The sequence below is a fragment of the Anopheles marshallii genome, chromosome 3 (assembly GCF_943734725.1).
Source record: "Anopheles marshallii chromosome 3, idAnoMarsDA_429_01, whole genome shotgun sequence".
NCBI lineage: Eukaryota > Metazoa > Arthropoda > Insecta > Diptera > Culicidae > Anopheles > Anopheles marshallii.
In genome coordinates, this window is record NC_071327.1 from 12,195,505 (window position 1) to 12,220,839 (window position 25,335).

General features: G+C 45.0%; 1 protein-coding gene across 1 annotated transcript; it reads left to right on the forward strand.

Annotated features, from left to right (window-relative positions):
* Positions 1–704: 704 nt before the first annotated feature.
* On the forward strand, positions 705–24,906 carry LOC128713824 (uncharacterized). Its single transcript, XM_053808693.1, has 4 exons — positions 705–763; positions 1,000–1,461; positions 20,671–23,152; positions 23,221–24,906. The coding sequence occupies exons 1-4, from the start codon at positions 705–707 to the stop codon at positions 24,904–24,906; spliced, it is 4,689 nt and encodes a 1,562-aa protein (XP_053664668.1).
* Positions 24,907–25,335: the final 429 nt, after the last annotated feature.

Here is a 25,335-nt window from a genome sequence, read left to right on the forward strand (position 1 = left end):
TGTAAACGTATACCTGCTTTGAGTTATTCAGCTTTTATTTTACCCTCTCAGGTCATGGATGGATAAAATTTAATATTATTATCGATTTTTGTAGAAAGAACTTTTTTCTGTGTATCTAAACTGGGCACTTTACGTAAAACGATAACTGCTCAACAGGGCAAACTGTCAATTTGTGGCAATCAAAGAAGGATGGAAGAAAGAGATGGTCTGAGAAAGAGAACAAATACAGAAGTAAAAAAAAAATCATACGACCGCGCGCAGAGAGCAAAAGTTCTCCCCAGCTCACCAGTGACAGTTTGCATTTTTATAGAAAAGAAGAGTTTACTTCAGTGTTTTTCCTAAATGCTAGTGTTAAATATTTAATTTCTTCCCATCGGATGCCAAGTGATTGTGAATCTAATGTGAAATATCACCATCAGCAAACTATGCATCCATTGCGCGAGTCGTGCTAGTATGCGGAATTGCGTGTTGCTGTGTACGAGCAAGTGATTTGTTGGGAAATTTGTTTTTACGACAAATTCCCCCATCAAAGAAGCGTTTAGTGTGTCCTGATAATCCACCAGTGCGTGTTTTTTTTTTCAATCCGAGTCCCAAAAGCGGGCGCCGAGTGGGTTTCCTGATTGTGTGTGTGTTGTTTTTTTTGCCCTCCCCCCACACCTTACCAACACCGACAGTTTGTCGATGTGTCCTGGGATAGTGGAATAATGAAACCTAGCTTATGCTACACCTACTGCACGCTGTTACTGGTATCGCTCGTTTCCAGGTTAGTTCGGGTCGATGTGTCGTTCTGGGGCGTCATGGGGCGAATGGCCTTCGCATCCTTTGCTAAGCTTTCAACAGGAAGTGCGGGCCGTTGGGTGGTAATGTGGAGTTACAGAGCTATGATGCAATCGTCATCGCGGAAACAACTCTCCCCCACGAGTTCATCTGCCCGTGGTTACCATGGCCACGAGACTTGTCGTTGATGTTTTTCTTTTAAATTCTGTTTCTTCTTCTCAGTTGCACGCTGTTCATCATAGTGGCCTCAGAAACACTGAAGCCAAATGCTGACGATCAGCTGAAGCAGCACGGTGCCGGATCACATGAGGCGGTAAATAGTAACCACCAGGCACAACCGTCAATCGGTGCTGATTCTCACGGAAACCGGGTGGACAAAGGATCGAATGCGTTCCCTCACAAGCGGGTAATTTCCAGTGGGATCGAACCATCTCCAGGGCGTGCACGGACTAAAGTGAGTTCACAAGATGGATTCGAGCGGAATGATGCACAAGGGAAGAATGCCCAGCACGGGATGCGACCTCTTAAAAGGCCATCCCAGGGTAAAGCGAGTAGGAATACTCCCAAGAAAGATATTCTGACGGAAAAGCCTAACCAACAGCAGCAGCAGGATGAACCACCGGATCTTAAGGATGTGATATTTTTGGATACCATTTCCAAAAACGTTGGCGTCACTAATAGTGGGTAAGTGTGGTTGAAATGATTCCCATCGTCGTTTTGTTTTTAGGAACCTCTAAGGCAAGCCCACACCATACTGCTTTCCTCCAGCGACGATAACACATCGTGTTACCGAATGACGCCAGATAAGGGTGTCGTGGCCAGTGAACGCGCAATTCGAAAAAAAAAAAAATGCCTGATGTGTCCTATCTCCATTGGATGACGGATTTACCGTCGATCGGGACGATGGTTTAGAAATATCTGGCGAAACCTTTTCAATGCGGCATTCGAACGCCAAGCCAAATAAAGACACGTCCGAATTGATCGAGACGATATATCAATGTTAGGCGCTATATTAAGACATTCCTATGTTTTCTTCTTTCACATTTCTGTGCAAATGTCATAAATTCATAATTTCTCGCGTGAAGGTCGGCACCAACCACGCTGTTGTAAACTTTTCCGCACGTGCCATTACGCACGTGCCACATATCGTTTTTGCGTTTATCAAATGCACACGGATTCACGTGGGTCTTACATGCACGGTGAGGTATACGCGTTATAAGTTGACGACGCATTTTCCTCCGTTGGTGTCATAAGTGTGGCTTCTTTCTTTGCCATAGCATTGCATTTGCCTGCCTATATGAAGACACCCGGCAGCTCCTCGTGATAAGGTACCTCGACTGCTATGGAATGTTTAGTTTTCATATCGTACTTGCAAAGATAGCGGAAAATAGGGCTATCGGAAGTGAAGCATGTCAATAGGAAAAAAAACCCTTTTTCCGCCTGATACGGCATATCTACCAAAGGCGTAGATCCGTACGATAGCGCTTATCATCACACCTCACATCATCATCTCGCTGATTGGTGAAAGTGTAACGTAAGGTACAACAAAAAGCGCAACGGCAGTTGCATTTCATGGTGCACTGAACTGAACGCACATGGCGTAGGAGGGATGCGGGGGATCATAGGAAGAGGCAGGAAAGCAATCGACCTTGGCATGCAACCGTCATTAATCCGTCTGTTTGTTACGTTGGATGTTACTACATTCCAAATCGTTAAATGACACCGACAAAAAATGGAATGTTTGTACTTCACCACACCACCAATAACGATCGCCAAAGAGCAGTAGTCGATCGACGAAAAGACGAAACGCCCCCCTCCGACATTAATTATTTAAGACGCTTGGTGAACAATTTCACGTTTTGTGTGTGCGTTTACTTCTGTAGCTCTTTCGATCTCTCTTTATCCTTTATCCTAACACATGTGTACGTTGTTTCGCTCGATCATGATCTCTTGTGCAAGAAGCGTTCGATTTTTATTAACTCGCGCCCAAAATAAATTCACGTTTTGGAGTTTTTTTTCACGTGTGTGTGTGTGTAAGCTGTTGAAGTTGCGCTGTAATGGATCATAAATTTTTATAATTATCGCTGACTAGACAATGTCGATAAAAACATCGCCGTTTATGTAATAAACAGTGGGGGCAGTGGTTTTGTGCTCTAATAATTTGCAAATATCACTTTTGTTTAGAAGATGCATTACAAAACGCATTCATAGTGCTTATTTTCATGATGTAATTTGCTTAAACATGTGAAGAGCAGCTTTGGGTAGTAGAAAAAGACGATTCAGCTCTCTGACTCTGTTGCTTGTACTACAGGTCTAATAATATTTGCTTAAAGAGTGCTGAACGGTTGTGTTGTGTAGTGCCACCAGTATGTTCCAAGGTCCTTCCCGAGCTTGAAACTGGAACAGCAAACATCAGACCAAGCAAAAGATAAAGGGCGCTAAGGTTAGTAGCGTAACTTTTATCATTCTTTTTATCGTACCTTTGCGAAACAGGGGCATCATTTTATGCAACGTTTTAACTCCCGGCTTTATGGCGTATATCGTGCCGTTGCGCGAAGCTTCCGCATTTTACCTGTCGTTTGGGGTGTTTCTGTATGCTTAAAGGTCACCGGGCCAGGAAGGTTTACGGGCGGCGGGTGTCACTTATCATTATAGGCAAGTTTTTTGAGGTTGCGACAGACACGGGGCTTTGCCCACCTGAACGGTGTGTTGTAGTAGTGACGTCGCCGTGCAAGGCGTTGACTTCGCGAAGGGTGGCCGACTCCTCCACATGATGAAGTATCGCATTGCTGGCGTTTATCGTTTCGCGACGAACTATAGCTTCGATCGGTTGATTAGGTGTGAAGCAATGGATGATGCACAGAGTGTTGAAGAGGGCTTTTTTTGAAGAGAAAAGAGTGAAATAAACAAATTTAAAATTTTTTAGAGAAATAAGAAAATTTTTAGAGAGAAATAGAATATTGCACTTGTTTGGGGAAGACACACTCTGATTGTCAGGTATTTCTCACTCATAGAATTGTACATAGGTCATGGAAGATGTTTTAATCTTTGCGAGGGTATATCTGTATGTTTGGTTTTATTGTTTTGGCCTAATTGCTTCCGGTCTGAATAGTTGGTAAAACCCTGTAACACTCGCCCTAACTTCATTTTTATGTATCAGTTCTTATTATCGAAACTAGAGATTATCGGGAAGTGGTGGAACTTCAACATCACGATGGGAAATTAATCTCATTTCAAGGAAATAAATATGCGTGAATGAGCTAGAGTAAAGAGATAACTCTTTAACTTACATATGAAGCATTTTTCAGAATTCAAGCATTTTTATTAAACGAGCGGTCACTGCGGTCCACATCGGACACAACAAAGAATTTATTACAAAAAGAAAAAAACTCAATAATTTAAATAACTTTTGCTAGTAACTATTTACAGTTTAAAAATTTGTACATGCCCCTGTGCGTTGCCCTCGTTCGTTAACGTTAAGTTTACGCTTTAATTCTTATTTCTGGAAACTACAAATATTTAAAAATAAGAAACGATGAACATCATCAAGCATATGAACATATAATTAAGATATGTTGAACTTAAATACTAAACAAATTCGAAAATTAGGTTAAAATGTACCGTGTTGTAAAAGTTTTATAACTTTAATATTATTATCTATACAAAAATTCTTATTTCAGAAGCAAAAACAATAAAAATTAGAAAATCAGGTTTCCCGAGGGATTCATGATTCTATGAGGAGTAGCACAGCACAACACTAATTTAAACCATGCATTCATTCTGAATCATTCTGCACGTAACTAATCCAAATAGATAGAATTAATATTATTTTCTGTTTGTTGTTCGTAGCTTGTAATTAAGATAACTATTATATTTGATGAAGTTTATCCGTAAGCAAAGACTTACTACTTCATTCAACAAATATGCCGTTTGCTAACTTCTGGGGAACGACTATTACTTTTCCAGATGGATGTGTAAGAACATCCGCCCAGTAGCCTTCATAGGACCACCAAATAGGGTACTTCCTCTTGGTGAACCGGTTGCAATACCATAACTACAGCTAACACGTTGCTCACGCAGTGCGTAGGCACAGCAAACCTCAGCTAAGCTGCAGCCGTCGAGTACCATTATTCGACCACGTCACTAGTTTGGAGCGTGAGAGCCGAAAGGCTTGCTCGAATAGCTCGTAAAGGTAGCATAACTATTTAATGTTAATATTGAATCACAACCACCTCTCCATCACAGAGCATCATTAAACTGTGATAAAGGCGTATCGTGTGCGTGAGCACGAGAAGATCATGCCATCATGCGAGAGAGCAAAACGATGACGTTTGCAGCACGGATCCGGCCTATCTCCATGCGGTTTCTTCATGTTCCGGGGGCGGTACGTCAAGTGTTTTGGGACACGATTGTACCGAGGACGGTGCTAGGTGCTGGTACCGCTGATGTCGGTATCACGACGACGACGGACGTCCACGACGAAACTTTAGCCGGGCGCCATAGTCGTTGGCATTATCAATTGGGGAGAGGGAGTGGTGGAGGGGGTGTAACTGTGCAAGGCACGGAACTCGCGCACCCATAGTCGTCGTCTCCGTCTGTCGCCGTTGCGGTTTTGTGACGATGGTGGTACGTTCAGTGTCAATTGAGTTGTTCATTCGTTCGTTTCGTGCGGTTTCTGTTTGTTCTGGTTCGGGTCCGCGGGCGTTGTGGTGCTCGTCGTTGTTGTTCCTTCACATCGTCAAAGGTCTGTGTGTTTAGCAAAGGAAAAAAAAAAAGAAAACGGGGATTTCCTTTGGTGCCCTTTCGTTGTTTGGGAATGATCCTAACGCGTAGGGCGTTGCGATTAGTGGAGTGACAAACTGGCATGTTTGTACCGTGCTGAAAACGGGTGCGGTACCGCAGTTTCTTCCCATCGGTGGAAGAATAATAAATGCCGGGTCGATATTATGTCACACCAATGCCCGGCACACGGCGGATAACACGGCGACCGACAGTAGCAATAAAGTGGATGCGAGTAAACGCCGAGTAAACCCGAGTGATGATCCAACATAACCGCAGCATCGTCGACATTGACCGTGGTGTGTGCAAAGCAGCAGCCGCAGCAGCATTCCACAGCACACAGTGAGAATGTTGGTGGTGGTGATGGTGTGTGTGTGTGTAGTTGTTTTCCACTGGCATAAAATGCATTCATTCTTGGTGATTGTGGGGGAAAATGTGCAGCAGTGCATATGCTAATGGTATGCGTGTCTGCATTGTGTCATGTACTGCAAGCGGGCATAAAGATTGAGATAAATCTCGCCATGTTTCTAAAGAACGAGTGTTAAAAACCGTCACCAACCGTCCCAAGTGGCAACAGTGAAGAGTGTGTGAAGATAATATGCATAAATGAGTGTGAAGCTGCATCATATGATCATTTCGCGCAAGATCACTGTGTTTTGGTTCAATTTAGACGTCGTGGCAAGCAATTGTGGTCGATTGGATGTGTTATAAAGCAGAAAACGGATGCAGATAGAGCTTGTCCGACAGCGCACAGTGGAGAATGTATCGCAAGAATGCTACCGTCTTGCTGCAGGGACGTGGGAGAACAACGTTTGCATGAGTTGATATGCAACGAATGGAACTAGCACAAGTTGAAGATTATGTGAATTAGTCTTAGAGAGTTTGTCCTCCTCCAGATCTAAGCGCTATATAACTTTGTTTCACAACTTGGGTAGCTGCCGTATCCGTTCCAGATGGTAGAATCATCTTTCCAAGCTAATTATTCTCCTCGAAGGTTAAAAAACATTTCCTCGAAACTACCATTCTAGCTAAAGCGTTTGCTTTTTCCTTAATGTTCCAAATTGTCGTCCCCATGTTTTGAAAGGCGTTGACTCTCGGCGGGGGCACCATCACTTAACACCCATACATCATAAATCGTGCGTGAAATTCGTCCAACGTTGATAACGGAAAGGGTGGAAAGTGAGAATTTGTGCGGCTCGCTATTCTGGCGCCGTCCTACTGTACTTTGTTTTCGTCCGTTTTTCTTCCAATTGACCCGTACCAAATGGAAGTTTCATGTTGGTGGTGGAAGCACTACTGCTTGCCACACACATCCCACTAGAGATGGCCGAAGGGACCCAGGGGGTGTTACAGTGTAATCACTGTGCGAGGGTGTCACAAGCAGTCGGCAGACATTCTGGGGGGAGAAGTAATGAAAACAAGTGGCACATTCGTTTCATTACTATGATGTGTGGTGGTCATTGCCCGTGGAGTGGATCCATTAGAGTTTGGTTGGGAAGAATGAATGCCCTTACAAGTAATGGTGAGTTGAGAGTTCCGGATTGGGGTGTGACCAGCAGCATGAAGGCGCCATGAAATGGAATTATAATAATTAGAAAGTTTAAGATGGAATGTATTAGGCATGCTTATCATTTTGTGTTGGTTAAGCACTTCTCCGTTTGGCGGTACGGTATGGCGTGGTTGGTAAGCACCGGTTTATAGCAACACGATCGTTGCGCGATCAAATCTCATCTGAGCTCCTCGTGCAAACATCCAAGAAAAAAGCTGTACGAACTTTGTTCAATTAATGCGCGTTATAATTGAAGTATCTCGTTTAGCTTCCGCGAGTGGCCGGCATGACATGTGTCCACCCGGGAAGAGAAAGCCAAACTGGAGGTGCTCCAGTTTTATAGAGCGGAGAGGGAGGTCTCTTTCCTTTTTGAGCTTCGCGTAATCATGTTGCACGTGGAGGTGAATTTATCAAGTGTTTGCCTTCCGCTTGGTCCAGTCCAGTCCAGTCCGTCACCCACCAGAGCCAGTTCTCTGACGCAATGCGACGCTCGATGCGTTTCCACAATCCGTGGGACGTGAGTGAGCGAGTGTAAAAAGAACCCAAAAACAGCGAGGAAAACCTCTAAAACAGCATCCATTTTATGCGTTGTTATGCTGCTAAGTTCCGTGCCAATTAGCTGCATTTTTTATTTGTCTGGAAAGTGAAAGTGTCTGTTTGGAGGGTTTTTTGTAGACAGATTGTGCAGGCGGTTGGTGGCATGACAAAATTGCATTTCTATGAGACTCTCAACAAGCTTGGGTGGTAGTTTTTCTTTCGTTAGCAGCTTTTTTTTTTTGGCGGCTATTGAGTAATCTGACTCGAGTTTTGGTTTTTGGCAAATCGGAGAAGTTGGCGTGATGGTTAGCAATGTAAATTTTGCCCCTTGTGGGGGGCTATGCTGTGACCTCTGGAATGCAAAGTGTTTCGGAAAGAAGCCACATTGTGGCGACTAAGCTTCAAAACCGGTTCGTACTTTGTTGTCAAGTGTTGACCTTTTTTATCCTTTTCGTCGCTTTATCACGCTTGGCAATATTTTCTTCGCTAACTTTAGAAGTTTGTCGTTGTGTTCGTTTCGGTGTCTGGTAGAACGTTCACTCAGCGCTCACTTTGTCATTGGAGCACGTTGAAGGTTAAGTAAAAGGTATCAAGTTTGAGAATATCTGTAAAGAAATACATTCATTTTTTGAGGTACTGTGTCGATTTATTGGAGTGCATAAGAGATCTATCCTTGCGTAGTAATAGAGCAATCAAAGAAGTGCACATAGACGAAGATAGTGACGATGTACTGTAGCAATTTGTGCGCACTTTCGTCTGGATAAGGCTTAAACCTCTTCCCAATTGATAGAACACATTAGAGTAGGGCCACAAGTAATAAACCTTTACGATTCGATCAGTTCATTCAGTAGTTCATCAAATTATGGCGCTGTAGTTCCCGAATAGTTGCCCCCTCCCGCTTGAGTTATCTATATAGACAGATCGGGTGAATTATGCGTTAAATGTAAAAATAATTGAGGTTTGGTGCACGTTGAATTGATTGTAACGCAGACTGAACTGGCCGTACCGCAGATTGAATGACATATAACACAAGTTGAACGGAATGTAACGTAGCTAGGTTTGGGTCATGTAGCTCATTTTAATGAGCTGAGCAACCCGTTCGCGCTCGAAAAGGCGAGCGTTGAGCGTGAGGCGGCTCGAAGCTCAAACAAGCACTTGAGCGCGTGGAACGTGTCAACACGATCAAACGCTCGTTTGAGCGATCGTTTGAGCTTCGAGCTACCTTTTTGCTGTTTTGAGCGCTTTGAACTCGCTCTCTGAGTTAGTTTAGCTGAGAGATTGAGGTAGTTCTAGCGTTCACGACCCAACACCAAAAGTAGATGGCGCGACCTGGAACGTTGAGCGAACTACCCTTCGAATTTAGAAACATTTGGTAAGCGACCTGGAACGGCAGTTTGAGGGACCTCTCCGTCGAATTTAGAAACATTTGGTAGGCGACCTGGAACGGTTGAGCATAGATTGAGCGTAAATACCCTTAGAATGTAGGAGCATTTAGTGACCGACCTGGACCAGTAGGTTGGGTGAACGATATGAACGACCTGAAGTACAAGAGACAAAGAACGAAAGATCTCTACCGTTCGTTCAGTTCTTCACAAAGAACGAACTGGTTCACTTCACGTTCATACAAAATCAATGATTTACCCAACCCTAGAACGCATGATGTGGTGTCACGTTGCTCTGTCACCTACTACAATTACCTCAATACATTGGGTCCAACCGTACCACCGCTAACAAATCGCTTTTCGATTATCAGTCTGGCAATACTATTACAAGTAATGGTGCTTTAATCTACAAAGAGTACATTGTTACTACTGTTGTTGCATATTTAATGTGCCCAAAGGGGTTCTGCCGGCCATTTGTGCAGTGGCTATTTTTCTATTCCCTTGTACTCCGTCGGCATCGGTGACCCTTTTGCTCTTGGCATTGATACCAACGGAACTAATCGATCGACCACGTATATCGATCGTACTGCGGGCTGCGGTGGGCGAGCGAATGACGACAAAGCGAACGGACTGTGAGCTGTGCCGGCTCCACAATGGCGAAGTAACGGCGACGGACGACCCTGAAGATCGCCGAATTGCGTCGCAAAGTGCTGTTTTGCTTTGACCTAGGAATCTACGCTAGAGCGAATTAACAATAGTGGCTGAGATGTTTGATTGCAAGTTTAGGAAGTCTAATCAGGCCTCCGGTACTTCCTCGTCACTGTGTGTGTAGAATTCTGATGAAATCTCGCTATAAGGTTCATCGCAACACCGATTGATAAGGGTTGGGGATTTGTTTTTGCGGCTTGTGATCGCCTTGGGAGAGGATGCTTCTAGAGCCGATGGACGTCCCATCGAACTTTCTCTATATTTAGAAGGCACTATCAGTAACAATCGAGTTCGATTACCCAATTCGCGATCGATTAGCGATCGTGCTCTTGCAAAGATGTATCTTGATGTCGACCGAACAGTGTGCAATGTGTCGGACCTTCAAAGCGAACGCACGCCACAGTCTTCTTTGTATGCTTTGCCCGTTGAGGTATGTCCCATCAGCACAACCCCCCGCATCTTGGTTATCATCTTGGGGGAGGAATTTAAACCTTCGCTCGTGTAAACGTCGCCGACGATGATTTACAGTTTGCACGACCGCTGCTGAACGACACACGACCGGAATTGCTGTTGCGGATTGCAACCCTCTAGTGTGTGCGTTACCGTTTGATTGTGGTGAGTTGACGGTACAGTTCACCCCTTCCATCCCAGCAATTTCAACCCCCCCGGCGGTGGGTGGGCACTGCTGTGGCGCTTACGGTAAACAACGCAGATGACGTGGACAAATCGGGATGCGCTTCGTCGACTCTCGCTCTTTCGATTATCGCAATCGGTTTCGTTTGTTGTGTTGTGCGGAGATTGTAGTAGTAATTAGTACCCAGGAAGTAAAGATATTCCTTATCAGAATAATAACGGAGAGCACCGCAATTATTCACGTGATATTACCGAAAGAAGCCGAAATGTTCTAGAAAAAAAAATGAATTAACCTTGGTGATGATTCTAACTGATTGCTATGCAGACGTAGTAAGTTCATTCATATTGTCTGTTTCGCTTTTTCGATTGTTTTATTGGCTAGCCCCATGAAAATCTTCAACATCTTGGCATTCGATGCGATTACTTAATCGCATTTAATCTCTACAGAAACAACAATAGTAACTTTCGCACATTTGGCACAACAAATTCTGTAAGCGGTTAGCCTCACTGAGCGTGAAAATAAGAACTACAAGCCACCCAAAACGCTAAAAGTGTACTGTTGCAACGTCGCTAGCTATTTAGCGTTAGCGGTGCGTCCGTCCATTCTAAGTACCCCTTCTTCATCTATAAACGGGTCAAGGTTGTACAATAGGCTCGTTCGTTCCACAGTTGGTTTTGTGGCTAGCCTATCTTCGTCGCCATTCATAAGAGTTTTTAAATCTCTTTGGAAGGACTCCTTTTGTGCCATGCGAAATAGGATTATTTCTGACCGCCGAAATTCTTCTGACTCTATTGGGACAATCTTTGCTTGCACCTGCCCCTTGATGATAAGCTTCGATTGCTTATCGGTAGCTATGAGGGTTCGTATAGATTCTCCTTTCCTCTTCAGTCGACAGTTAGATGGGAATCTTTGGACTACTGCAACTGTCCTCAGAAGTATTGTCCATTTTGAAAAGCGGGATGTGTCTATGTAAGGTACGTCGGGGGGGTAGACTGCATGAGCGAGAAGATGAACTTTACTTTCCTTTTTTTCCTCCACTGTGGGTTTCACGGGTTTTTGTTCTGGCCAGAACTCTTTCGGATGGTAGAGAAACGACGGGCCATTTAACCATTTTCCTTGTGCGTTGATTTCCGAGTCTCTATTCCATTTAGTCAGGCAGTCAGCTGGATTTTCTTGTGTAGGTACATGTCTCCAGTTACACGAATCCGTAAGTGTTCGAATTTCTCCGACCCTATGAGCCACGTATTGTTTGAATTCGCGCGGGGGAGATCGAATCCAGGAAAGTACAACTTCGGAATCCGTATGGATATACTTTTCCGTTACTTTGATGTCATGGTTTTCACAGACGGTGTGCATCAGTCTTGCGCCGAGTACGGCTGCTTGCAGTTCCAGCCTTGGTACTGATAAATGTTGCAAGGGAGCCACCTTGGTTCGTGACATTACTAACGCGCAACGAACTTTGTCTCCCATCTCTAGTCGGAAATACGCCACACACCCATATCCTTGCTCACTAGCATCTGTGAAGACGTGTAATTGAACAGCTTCTGGTGGTATGGGTGAGGCACCTTTGAAGTACCATCGTGGTATCTTAAGTTGGAAAATGATTGGTAACATAGCAATCCATTTTTTCCATTTGGCGTATTCATTATCACCTATTTGTTCATCCCAGTCAATGCACGTCCTCCAGAGGTCTTGCATCAGTAAGCGTCCGTGGATCAAAATCGGAGACAATAATCCCAACGGGTCGAAAAGACTCATGATCACTCTCAATGAAATCCGTTTTGTGGGGCGTTTATCTTCCATAACGTGGGGTTTTAGGTCTCGGTGCCAAGATGACGTGAACCGAAAAACGTCCTCAGTTGGATCCCAAACCATTCCAAGCACTGTGGTTTGGTTTTCGTTTAGTTTAAAGGTTACTGGGTTTTGTTTGTTGTTAGACTCTTCCATGCATTCTAGCAGGGTTGGATCGTTGCTCACCCAGTTACGCATATTAAAACCAGCTTGGGAATGGATGAACTTAACTTGTTTTGCTCGCTCGATCGCTTCTTCCCTGGTATTGCAGCTGTCGAAATAGTCATCCATATAGGTAGAACGTTTTATAGCAGCTGCTGCAATCGGGTATTTAGTCGCGTGTTCGTCTGCGTTACGATGCATAATGTACTGCGCAGAGCATGGCGAGCAAGTGGCACCAAATGTAGCAACATCCATAAGGTACACATCTGGATCTTTATCATCCTCGAACCGGAACATAAATCGTTGGCTGTGGGTGTCCTCGCTTCGAATCCGGATTTGGTGAAACATCTTTTCTATGTCTCCACCAAATGCAACCCGTCTTTGTCTGAATACACATAATACTCCCGGCAACATCGTGAGTAAGTCGGGTCCCTTTAGAAGCTGCGAATTTAAGGACACTCCATTGACCTTTGCTGCTGCATCCCACACAAGACGCCTTTTCGTTGGTTTTTTTGGGTGAGTCACGACGTTTAATGGGAGGTACCACACTCTCTTTTGATCCACTGAGTTAAGCTCATCTGGCGATGCTTTATGCGCGTACCCTTTTTTGACGTAAACTTTAATTTGCTCATGTACTTCTCTTTTTAAATCAGGATCTTTGCTTAACTTCTTTTCTAGAGCGAATAACCGTTTCATTGCCATTGGTTTGCTATCAGGGAAACATATGTTATCGTCTTTCCAGAGAAGACCTGTTGTGAACCTGTCGTCTATTTTAACTGACGAATTCTTCAGTATTGATTTGGCTCTGGCTATATCGGTGGGTTCTGCAACGGAGCCAATGTACGTTCCAACGTCTTCAACTAAGAATTGTTGCCGTAGTATCTCATTTAATTCACGGTTGGAGTCGTCTTTGCCGGTTCCCTCTTCGCGAGATTCGTCGCGGGAACAATCTCTTACTGTTTCTAAGTGGTGGTTGACTGGCAAAGCTGATATACTAAGATGCTTGTTCGTCGAGTGTTGTTGGGATACTTCATCCTTTTCCGCGTCCACGTTCACTCCCCCATCGCGTTTGGTTTCGCGGGAGTATTCAACTGGCGTCTTAGGGAGAAGACCGCTGTTTGTTCCCTCTTCGCGGTTATTGTCGCGGGAACATTGCACTACAAGAACGTCTACTTCAGCTTTACCGGCACTCACTTGATTCGGGCCATAGATAGCCCAACCTAGAGCACTCCTCACTGCAATCGGCTCGTTGGGTTGGCCAAAACGAGTCTCCAACGGCTTGATGAGGTCCACATCTTGAAGTCCAATTAGCAGGGCTGGCCTTGCGTCTCCCAGTGTAGTTGACGGCAAATCCTGCAAGTGTGTAAAAGAACTTATCAATGTATTGTAATAACGTCCGTTATTGCACGGAAGACTTAGCTCGTTAACAGTGTGAGCGGCCGCTATATAATAGCGCCGCTCCTCCCCTCTCGCTGATATCTCGAAGCTCACACGTCGCGATGTGTCTTCCTTTCGCGTCACATTGGCTGTCCAGCGTAGCTCCAGTGGCTCCACCTCCCCGTTCAGGTTCAGTTGAGAAGCCAGTCCGGCTTCCACGAGAGTGATGGAGGATCCTTCGTCGAGGAACGCGAAGGTGTCGATGCTGAGTCCGTTTTGATGAACCGTAACTGGCACGATACGGAAGAACACTTGTTGTCTCTCGTGGTGATGTGCGTGGTGTTGAACGGCTTCACTTGTCGGCTTCCGCTCACCGTGTAGCAGCGTATGATGTCGCTCCTTGCAGCCTTGAATTCGACATGTAAATCGTGAACGACATGGTTTAGATCCATGCCGGTTGAGACACGTTGAACAAAGTTGCAGTTTCGACACAATTTCCAGTCGTTCCTTCAGGTTCATTCTCTTGAACTTCTCACAAAACTTGACTCCATGTCCTTGGGTGGCGCAAACTAAACATTCCACGACGGATATTTGCGAACTGCACGTTACCTCCTTTGACGGTTCCGCTTCGGCAGCATGCACGTGAAGAGATGAAAACTTTCTTCGATCGACTTTTGGTGGAACGTATACCGACACTTTACACACTTCGTTTATTAACGTTTCCATAAAGGCTCCGAATTCCTTTAAGGTGGGTTCTTCGAACTGCTCCTGGTATCGAGACCATTCTAAAAGTCGGGAAGCGGGCAGTTTTTCCTCCAAATCCTCCAATAATACTGGATTGTTGAAGTGGCTATGCATGTTGTTCATCCGCAAATGATTGCATAGGTTTTGCACTTCTAATCCGAACGTGACCAGATCATTTAATTTTTCCGCTTTCGGTGCCTCCATTTTCTTCACCTTCTCTATTAGCTGTCTCACTAAGACCGATGGTTTTCCGAAAAGTTTTTCCAGTGTCTTTATAATGAGTGGCGCGGCGTTTGGTAGCATTAGCTTGGACTCTACTGCATCTCGAGCTGCACCCCTTAAACACTCCACCAAACGTATGGTGTTTTCCCCGTCAGTAAATCCACAGGCAGTGGTTGCTTCTCGGTAACAATTCAAAAAAATCGGCCATTCCTTCGGGCTTCCTGAGAAGTATGGCAGCTTTTTCGGCCATAGCTTGCGCGCTTCTTTGTGTGCTGCGTTCGGTACATGCATTTCGACTGGCGTCGATGTTCTTTGCTGTGGTGAGCATTGCGGAATGGGACGTTTCACGCTTGAATCCACTTGACGACACATCACTGGGTCATTTTGTTGCTCCTGCTGTTTCACCCACTCCGTTGTTCTGTCACCATTACTAGCCGCCGAATACACCGACAGGCTTTCCAATTCATCTTGTAATGCATTGCGCATCGTTTCATGCTGTAATTCCATTTCCGCCATTTTCGCGCTAGTTTCCGCCAGCAAGATCTGCTTCTTAAGCGCTTGCTCCTTTTCCAAACGTTTTAACGCTACTTGCGCCGATAAGCGAGAGGTAGAGCTTAGACCGGACTTAGAAAGTGGTTTCGGTGGGAACTCGCTCCTTGCACTGGTTTCCCGTAGAGGCTTAGTTGGCGCTTCTTGCTTCTTACCAAACGCTGCCAAGGATCCTGTCTCCTTTTTTGCAGGATCGCGGCGCTGGCTGGAGCTTTCACCGATCGCCATCGCTTTTTCACTCTTCGGACGTCGCGTCTTTATCGCGGTTCCCACACCCTTTTCCTTGCACGTGTCGCACAACCAGAAAGCTTCGGTAATGCTTTCTTCTACCCCGGCACAGCTAAAGTGACACCACTTATTGCATTCTTGGCACTGCACCATATCGTCCGTGTCGTTTGGTAAATCGCACTTCACGCAATCGCACTTGACCGTCGGCATTTTCTTTACACGTATTACTTTACGATTGATCACTTTTAAGCGAACGTTTTTTAAAGAATGTTGCAACGTCGCAACTAAATAGCTTTTATGCGCGAATTTATTTTAAAGACTTTTGTTTAGCAATAATAACGTTTATAACCACTGTAGGGCTGTAGGTGGTGTAGGCTTTAAAAAACGTCTTCTTTCGCGGCGATTACTTTTGCTACTACCTCAGTAATATTTCGTCAACCAGCTGATCGGGCGCCGGTTGTCCCTGAACCTTATGACCTGGGTTGCCCTTTTCTCTGATTCGTTCGCCCCGCGTCCATTTGTTGCTTCGCTCCCACGCAGTTGTTATCTCTTTCCACTCAGGAGTGGCCAGCGCCATCTAGCGATCGGTAGCACGACTCTTTGCATATCGATCGCACATCAAGATCGAATCGACCACCAGATGACAGCTGGTAAACAACAACCGAAGCTTTCTGAATTGTGCCAACATGTACAATCTTTGCAAGGTGTCCGGCGCGGAAACATTTCATTCACTTTGTTCTGGATTGAGTGTGTTGTGCTTGTTCGGTGACCCGAATTCGATCGAGAAGATAAAGCTAGACGTGGTTTCGATTGCGCATACAATTGGTTTGTTTTGATAGCTGTTGGGTGTTCAAGAAAGTTTTGATACCTTTTACCATATTGGGGAAATTTTCCTATTGCTAATGTTACTATACTTTGCAGTCGAACGTGGCTGTGAGGGTTTTGTTAGTTTAGGACAAAGTCCATGTGTCAGAGACGTTTCTGGGTGTTGGAACTATATACGTCCCAGCTTTGTTCGTTCTCGTTGTCCTTAGACCTAAGAAAGGCGAAATTTTGGACGACTTCGAAATAGTGATCATCTCAGGATCAGGATTTGTTTAGCAGGGTCGCTGGTGGTGCTCACCATCATCTTGGTTTTTGCTTCATTATTCTCCAACCTGAGGTTTTCCGCCGCCTGTTAAATTCGTTAGTAAGCAACCGGGACGTAGGACAACCGTAAACCAATGACCAACGATCAGCGTATGCCAGGATCTGGATTGACTTATAGAAGTTCATCCCCAAAATTTTCTCCTCCAAGTTGCAGATAGCCCAGCGTAGTAGACGTCTACTAACCTTGAAGAGTAGCCAATGGATGTTGACATTGTTATTTTTGGGAATTTTCAACCAAGGACGCAACATTTTTGGAAATTTCCGTTTGTTGGGGACCAAAACTATAAGATCAATCTCGAAACTAATACTTGAACACTGTTTTGTATATTGTGGGATTATTTCTATGGTTGTAATAATCTGCCAATCAACTGTTTTAGCAATCAAATCGTATAATAATCAAGATGAAATTTAAGCTTATTCGTCCTAGTGAGAATTATTAGCTCAAAGTTTTTGCTAAAACTTTTTGTAACACCCAACCAACCTCACGCCTCTACCTGCAAATGCTTAAATCGTGCACAATTCGCATTCACTGCAACCCGAAACGCTGGCCTTAGTTATCAGAGCGCCTAATTGCGTCAGAAATCGGTGAGATTTAGCAAACCGTGTGACAAGCGTGTAATAAAATATCTTTGCAATTGTATCACTTTAGGAAGAATGATACTTCCGTCTGGGGGTTTTCCGGGGAGAGAGACAGACTGTTTGAAGCGATCATGTTTCCCCGCGTTTTGCATCGGCACGTTTAACAAAACACTTTGGCAAACGTGTCGACATTCATTTAAAAAAAAAAAAAACCGGGAGAGACCTTGAAAGGCGATCCAACCGAAGTGATGAGAAATGCTCTGGAGTGATTGAAAGATATGGCCGGAACGTGGGCGGCAATGTTGTTCGGGAGATATTGGTGACGATGGCCCACAATTGTTCCACCAAATTCACGTGTTGCACGCCCAACGCTTACGGGGTCGTGTATCAGGTGACGTGAAAGCTACACAGCAGGGTTTAACATCCACACTCGTGGCTGGAAAAGCTCATTACAATTTCTATCGGCTTATCGCACAGGTTGAAATAACCATTAAGTAAAAGAGGAGAATAAAAGTTTTATACGTTTACCGCGTCAGGGCGTTATCGGTGTTAATTTCCTAACAATTTTGCGTTTGGTTCTGGCCCGTTAGTGTTTGTTCGTTCTATCGTCGTACGCGGCCTGCGAGTTATGCAAACAGTTTGCTCCCTTTTAAGTACTATTGGCAAGCATTCTAGCACAAGTTAGTACACTGTTTGGTGACGGAAGCCGAACTGTGCCTGTGGTGTGACAAGCGACTATCATTTACCCCCCCATGCGTTACGGATGGATAATGACTAACGTGCGCTATTTGCCTGTTTAAATATTCAGTTCCAGTAAGAGTGCCTGACGACAACGACAGCTTTGTAAAAAAAAACAGCGATTGTTCTTGTTTGAAAAAACAAAAAATAAATAACCCCAGAAGCAGCAGTACGGTGCCGAAACAGCTTGTGTTTGTCAGCAAACTCAGTTCCTTCGATTCGTTCGTTAAAAAGTGTTCTTCGTGCCAACTCGTACCGTGTCTCGCTCCTTAGTATCTTGAGATATCGTGATCAGCGTATCGTCTCGTTCCGGATTTCTTTCGCTCCTCTTCTGGACGAAAGAAAGTCTGATGTTCGCCAGCGGTTTGTGGTTATGTTTCACACCAGCAGGACGGCAGAGTGGCACCGAACGTCAGTGGGCATTGGGCAGTGGTGTGTTCTATGTGTAATCGGATCGTCGGATGCTTCAGCTACCGTCGGTCGATGTGTACATGGTGGTGAATCTGTATTTGGTCGCATTTTGCTACATTAAATGGCAGCTCTCGATGTGGCTGGTCGGTGCGATCGCGGAACGGGCCGGAAGAATGCGTAAGCTAACCGTGCTGGTGACCTTCTGCTGGGTTGCACTGATCTCACAGATCGTGGCCATCACCAACCTGTACCACGATGGGTAAGTGTTGTACGGATTGCAGGCCCGGCGATCGAAAATCAATGGCCGGAATCATACTGTAAGCCAGGTTTTTTTGTATGCGTTTTCCAGGCTTATCCACTGTCAACTCCCCGTACTATTGGCAAGTCAAGTTAAGCCTTAGGAAAAAAGGATGAGATTGGTTTCCTGAAGAAAGCTGACTGACCTTAATAAATATGAAAACAGAGAATTTTGCTAGCTAGTATGAACGAGGTTAAGTCATGTTTCCCGCAGGCTAAAAATAAATAAAAAATAATGAAAACCGCTGAAAAAGGATTATTTAAGTAATCAGACTTATATATTGTTTCAAATGAATTAAATTTAAAGTAAAAATTCTTAACTTGAAACGATTTTTCGCAAGTTGTAATACCACAAAAATGATCTCTGATCGAATTATAAACGAATTTGTACATAATTATACAGCCCGGTACCTATATTATTTGACAGATACAGGCTACAAGCTTAAACTGTGTAACTTACAGTATGATTTGCCCCAAATTTGAATAATAATGGGATTGAAGATGGTTGTTATTTGGAATTCGTCTACATTTTTAGTGTTTCTTTTTGACGGTTCATGTTCAAGTCATGCTTGTGGAGATTTATTTCATGGGATGTGGAAGTGTGTATGCAGTTTCTAGAACTTTGTTCAATTCCCTAGATTATTATTTCGTTTTTTTATATTTATTAAAGAACTCTATTCGTTTCTTCCTGTTCTAAAGATGTGCTGTGAATGATTTCTGTTTTCAAAATTTATAACAGACACACCTGCTACAGGAAATATAAATTGTTATTTTGGAAACTATTTGATTAACGTTAGAGCAATAAAATGTTGTCATTTGTTAAACAGAATAGCCTAGAATGGTATCAAATGGTAATTTAACAGTGCCTCTGCTGCCAGAGGAATACTTTGTGGATTAATTTTGGCACTTTATGTATTGTTTTCCAGTGTGCAAAGTTGGGGAACACTTAAAAGAAACAAATAATGATCTCAAAAAACTTATTCTAAATTAGTTCAATTTGAGATAAGTTGTTTAAAAAAAAGCTTTGGAATATATGTTTTGAACAAAATTTGTTACTTTTCAAAACAAAAATTGTACCTTACAAATGGCTACAGTGGTATGAATTCTTTGCTACCTTTCAGTGATATAGCAATGTTGAAAGGTTGTGCCATGCGTGGAATTTTGACTGTAAACAAGCGATGGAAAAATATTTTGTTTTGCAACAATGCGCTAAACAATGCACATCTGACCATCATCCCAACTGGTGTCACGCGTGATGGATGTTGAGTACGACGGTATGTCTTCTGTTACGCAAACCATTCATTTTTTAACTCGACCGATAGTAATTTTGGTTACAAGGAAGTCGTCGTTGGTGGATAAATTTAAAAATAGTTCTTCCAAACAACGCTCTCGTCGTCGCACCAACGGAATGGACAGTGCACTGTACGGTTCAACATTTTACTGATCACCAGTAAGTTTTCTTCTTACGGATCTACACACGCTCGGTCCTCCGTATGGCGTGGTGTACTTGAAATGCTGTACGCACCGTTTGAAAGCAGTCAAGGCTAGTGACCGAGAGTGTTTGGGAAGGATATCGTCGTCGGTAAATAACAACATAGTCGCCAGCATTGGGGTGGCAAGGCGATTGTCACCATATTCGTTGCTTATCATGTGTCATCGAGCGTGTTTACAGACTTGAGGGGATGGTATCAGGAAATGGGCTTTCTGTTTCGTTTGGATTTGTTTTGCTCTTTGCGCTTGATTGAGCATCGTTGTGCATTCTCGCGATCGCTCAACTAGAAATCTGTTGAGGTACGTACTATTTGCGATTAAGCTCAGATAGCCCTGGGATGACATTTCAATCTTGTGGACAGTTTATTACCGTTAGAAATAATGATAGGAAACAGAGAGATGTGCGATCAGTAGACGATCAACCTTCATGGAGTGCAGGTTTTTCTACATAACATGATCATATACAACTTCTTTGACATACTGTTCATAATAAGACTGTCAGTATTTATTGCTTTTGTAGCGTGGTAAATTGTGTAATAATTCTTTTATTTTTCGTCTATTTTTAGGTTACAAGACATTCCAGGACCACCATCGATAATCACGCTGGTGGACAATCAGCATCATGAGCTGAACAACATCGAAAGCAAGTTGGAGGAGAACTTAGAGGCAACACTAAAGAATCTATCGCACAACAATGTACATACAGTGCAAACAACCGTTCCGTTGCACGATGATGTCGATGATCGTCAGCAGTTGGTTGGTGCTACAGACGCAACAGTGGAAGATCACAGTAATGGTACGATCGAAGCACAGGAAATCACCACCATACAACCGAAAGCGAACGAGCCGCCGTTGTTGGTGATGATTCCCATGAAGGATGCGGACGATGTAGCGACAGGATCTACTCCACCGCCTGGTGATTTTTCTTCGGCACAAGAAGCAACGGAAGATGCTAAGCTAGCTGCTGATGCAGGCACTGCCGCTGTTGTACCACCGAAACAGCTCGAAGTGAACCTAACCGAAGAGAATCCAATGCCCGTGTTTAGCGAGTGGGCCCAGAAACAAATGGCCGAGGCGGAGAAAAAGTTAGGCGAGGTGGTGAATGCGTCCGCCATGAAGAAGGGCACCAAACCCGCCGGTAGTAAAACGGGCGGTGGCGCTATGAAGCTACGTGCGAAAAATTATGCGGCACCGGAGTGTGGGGCAAAGATTATAGCTTCGAACCCGGAGGCGCAAAGTACGGGTTCGGTGCTCACCGCACCCAAGGATGAGTATCTATTGAATCCGTGCACTAGCAAGATTTGGTTCGTGGTGGAACTGTGCGAACCGGTACAGGCGGAACGGATCGAGCTAGCCAATTTTGAACTGTTCTCATCGTCACCGAAAGAGTTCACCGTGTCGGTTAGTAATCGGTTTCCGACGCGCGATTGGGCCAATGTAGGCCAGTTCACGGCGAGAGACGAACGGGATGTGCAGAGCTTTCAGCTGCATCCGCATCTGTTCGGCAAGTTCGTACGGGTCGAGATACTTTCGCATTACAATCAGGAACATTTCTGTCCGGTGTCATTGTTTCGCGTGTACGGCACGTCCGAGTTTGAAGCGTTCGAGACAGACAACACACCGTTGCTGCCGGACGATGACGACGACGACGATGAGATTGTGTTGGGTAATGGAGTGGGCAGTAAGGTGCTAGTGCAGACTGGTGAACCCGGCGCTACTGAAGGCGGAGCAGCCCTTGATGAAGAAAACGCATTAACACCCCAAGGTGGAAATCAGCACGAGGAAGGATCGCTGGAGAAACTGGGAAACGATGCACTGGTTGGGCGGAAGGGAGGAAAAAATCCGAACAATATTCTAAAATCTGCCGGCGAGGTGGTAATGAATATGGTTAAAAAAGCTGCCGAAGCACTCGGAAAAAGTGGGAACGATAGTAACGATTCGTCGATCGGAGGCGCCACAACCGAAGGGACACCAACGGGGGGAAGTATTTCGGTTACGACTGTTCCGACGAGCCTGCCAGTAGCATCAGCGTCATCTTGCGTTACACTAGCTTATACAATACGTTGCGTTAATTGCACCGACCATTTTCGGGCTCGGCTCGAGTCTTTGATGAATTGCAAACACAATCTTCTCACTAGTCTACTAGAAGTGGCGCGAATCGAGCGATCGTTCGATTCCGCCCAGCATTTTCTATGTGCCAACGTGTTAGGATTTAACTTACCGCGATCGATACAGGGCGAGGGTCTGGGGACCGGCGAGATGTCACCCGCGGCTTGCATGAACATGCGCTACAGTGTGCTTAATCTGTTGCCGGACGAGCTGGTGGCCGGGCTTTGCAATATGGTGGCGTTTGATCTGAATCTTATATCGAAGTCACATCGCGATGGTATGCAGGAGAAGGAAGTAATTGAAGGAAGTGACATACAGGTGCAAGAAAATGATAAAAATTCATTGCAACATACGCATAGCGGGGGTGATGGGGCCAAGAATATACCGGCACAACAATATGAAGAGCACACGTCCGCACCGGGTAAATTAGTCAACGATATTAATCACATACCAAAAACAGTTGAAAATGGAAACAAATCTGACCAACAAGGGCACGATATTGCAAATCAAGAAAAAGAACCTGTGACCCCCGAAGAAGACGGGAGTGATCAGGCTTTGTTTGAAAATTCGTCCAAAGAAGATGTGAACATGTTCAACATTGCTACCGAACCGTCGGTTTCTACTACGCCGGAACCATCTCGAGATGATACGTCTCACACTATGGATGGATCTAAGGATCAGGAACAACATCAGCATCAGCCCCATCAAGAACAGCGAGAAAAGGAAGACTTTGTCAACAATCACCATTGGGAAACGATAGACGATGGTATACTGGGTGTTGGCGGACACCATCCTTCGGAAATAAGCGGAACAGGCCCTTCAGGCAATGGAGGATTTGCGACAGGGCCTTCCGCTACTACTGCCCCATCGGGAATGGGATCCGGGCAGCAAAAAGTGCAACCGGAAAGTGTTTTCCTACGATTATCCAACAGAATTAAGGTAATTATGTTGTTTGTGTTATTTTGCTTCCAACTGCTAATAATCTTTCCCGTTATTCCCTGCTTTAGGCACTTGAACGAAATATGAGTCTTTCGGGACAGTACCTGGAGGAGTTGAGTCGTCGCTATCGCAAGCAGGTGGAAGAATTGCAGCATTCCTACGCCAAAACATTGCACGAGATCCAGGAACAGAACCAACGTATGGTGGAAAGTGAGATGAAGCTGCGAGAAGTGAACGAACGTTTGCGGCAGGATCTGGTGGAATTTCAGGCGACGGCTACGGATTGGCGTAACATTGCCCTAACCGTGTTGGCATTTATCGTACTGATGCTTTTTATTCTGGTCGCGTTGGTACTTTCGGTAGCGAACCGTGTTAATCGACTGGCAAATGGGCACACGGTCGACAAACAGCAGCAACCTGTTCCAATTCCACAGAGCGTTATTGATCGTGAGTTGGCACAGGTTGGTTCGGATGTGAAACCGATTCGTGGTCGAATGCTGCGAAGAAAATCAATCGATGGTATGCCGATGGGCGGTGGGATCGATGTGACCGGTAGCACGATCAGTAGCGCCTCGGGAATTATTATTGCGACCGCTGAATCATCTATGGTGGCCACGAGTATGTCACCGGCACGGTTACGCAAAAAGCGACCAAGTGAGGAGGCGCTTAATATCAGTGGCACGTACGTGAATCTGTTGATCGACGATGAGCAGCCCGTCGTCGAACCAGTAGTGTTGGAGAGGAAGAAATCAAAACATAAGCACCGGAAAGTGTCCGCACCGTCGATGATGGCGGGTAGTTCAACATCGCCTTACCGTAGCGGTTTTTCGCATCATGAACCAGCGAAACGATCAGTGTCCATGATCGAACCGCAGGAGCAGCAACGCTGGAGAATGACGCCAATGAATGGGAACTCGGAACGTCAGCAAACTCCCGAGAGGGAAAACAGTGGTCGTATCGATGAGTTGCCGTACCTGGAAGATAATGACGAATTTATCATACCCACGGCAAGTGATTTATCGTACGATGAGTATGTGCCTGGCCAGAATGTTTCCACGGCGGAGGCTGAACTGATGCCGAACGTTACGGAAAGACCCGGTAATGGAACGTCCGATAGGAACGGGAGTGTACCGCCACAGTTGCTGGCAAATGGTGGCGGTGCAGCAGATGGAATGGAACCGAAAGCAAACCTTTCCAAATCGGCACGTCGTCTATCGTCGCCGGCATTTTTCAAAAGCTCACTGTTGCGCTCAAGCCTTGGGTCGAAAAAACGTTCGTCTAAAAAATCTATCAATGGTAACAGTAGTAACAACACTAGCAGTAATAGTAGCAGCTGTAATAGTTCCAACACCAGCAGCGGCAGCAACAACAGTTCCGTTGTGAAGGAGCTGGGTGCAGGCGATGCGGGATTAGGTGAAACCGTTCGTACTACACCCCAGGACAGCTGGTACCGTTGGTGGTCATCGGAGCAGAGCAAAGTGCTTTCCTCCTCTACACCGTCATCTAGTCAGGAGGTTGGTGCGTCACCGGACGGCAAACAGCAGCCCCATCGCCAAAGGATAGGAAAAGCCAAATCAGCCAGCCCATCCGATGGTGGCTCCAAACAGTTGGAACAGGAACCGGTGAAGCTGTCCGTTTCGTTCAATGGTGATCTGCCGTCGAACGGTGTTGCGGCCACCAGTGGAAATGGAGGTGCGTTGGAACGCAAATCTAGCCGGGGCAGTATACGACGATTGTTCCGCAAGGTGTTCTGAGTGAAGTAATAGATAACTGAGTTACAATAGACTGACGCTACCTCTCCATGCCAGCGATGGAGTAGCTGTGTGAAGGAGAGGTGATTATTTTCAAAAAAAAAAAAAACCGCAGAAAGCCACCAACATTAAACTGGCCGAGAGCATCTCTAAGGGCCAAGCGATTAGCCAAGTAGCATACTAGCAAGTACAGTAGAATTCTAAGCAGCAACATGTTTCCCTTGAGCGATAAAGTCAGTAGAATGATACAAATGGTTCCTTTCTCTCAACCTGTACACCCACTGGTCGTCTTACGTTTCGTACTTGTTGTGTATTCCTGTTTTTTGTCTTATTTATGTTTAGATGTCTGTATAAATATACACCCCCGTGGAAATTGGCAGATGAAAATATTGCTAGGTTTAATGTAGGAATAACCCAAAATGGTGTAATTGT

What these genes read in the sequence shown, in the direction of transcription:
- LOC128713824 (XM_053808693.1), top strand. Translation starts at nt 705, where the DNA reads ATGAAACCTAGCTTATGCTACACCTACTGCACGCTGTTACTGGTATCG. An exon ending in GTTGGCGTCACTAATAGTGG is followed by an intron (nt 1,462 to 20,670) that starts GTAAGTGTGGTT and finishes GTCTATTTTTAG; the next exon opens with GTTACAAGACATTCCAGGAC. An exon ending in GATTATCCAACAGAATTAAG is followed by an intron (nt 23,153 to 23,220) that starts GTAATTATGTTG and finishes TCCCTGCTTTAG; the next exon opens with GCACTTGAACGAAATATGAG.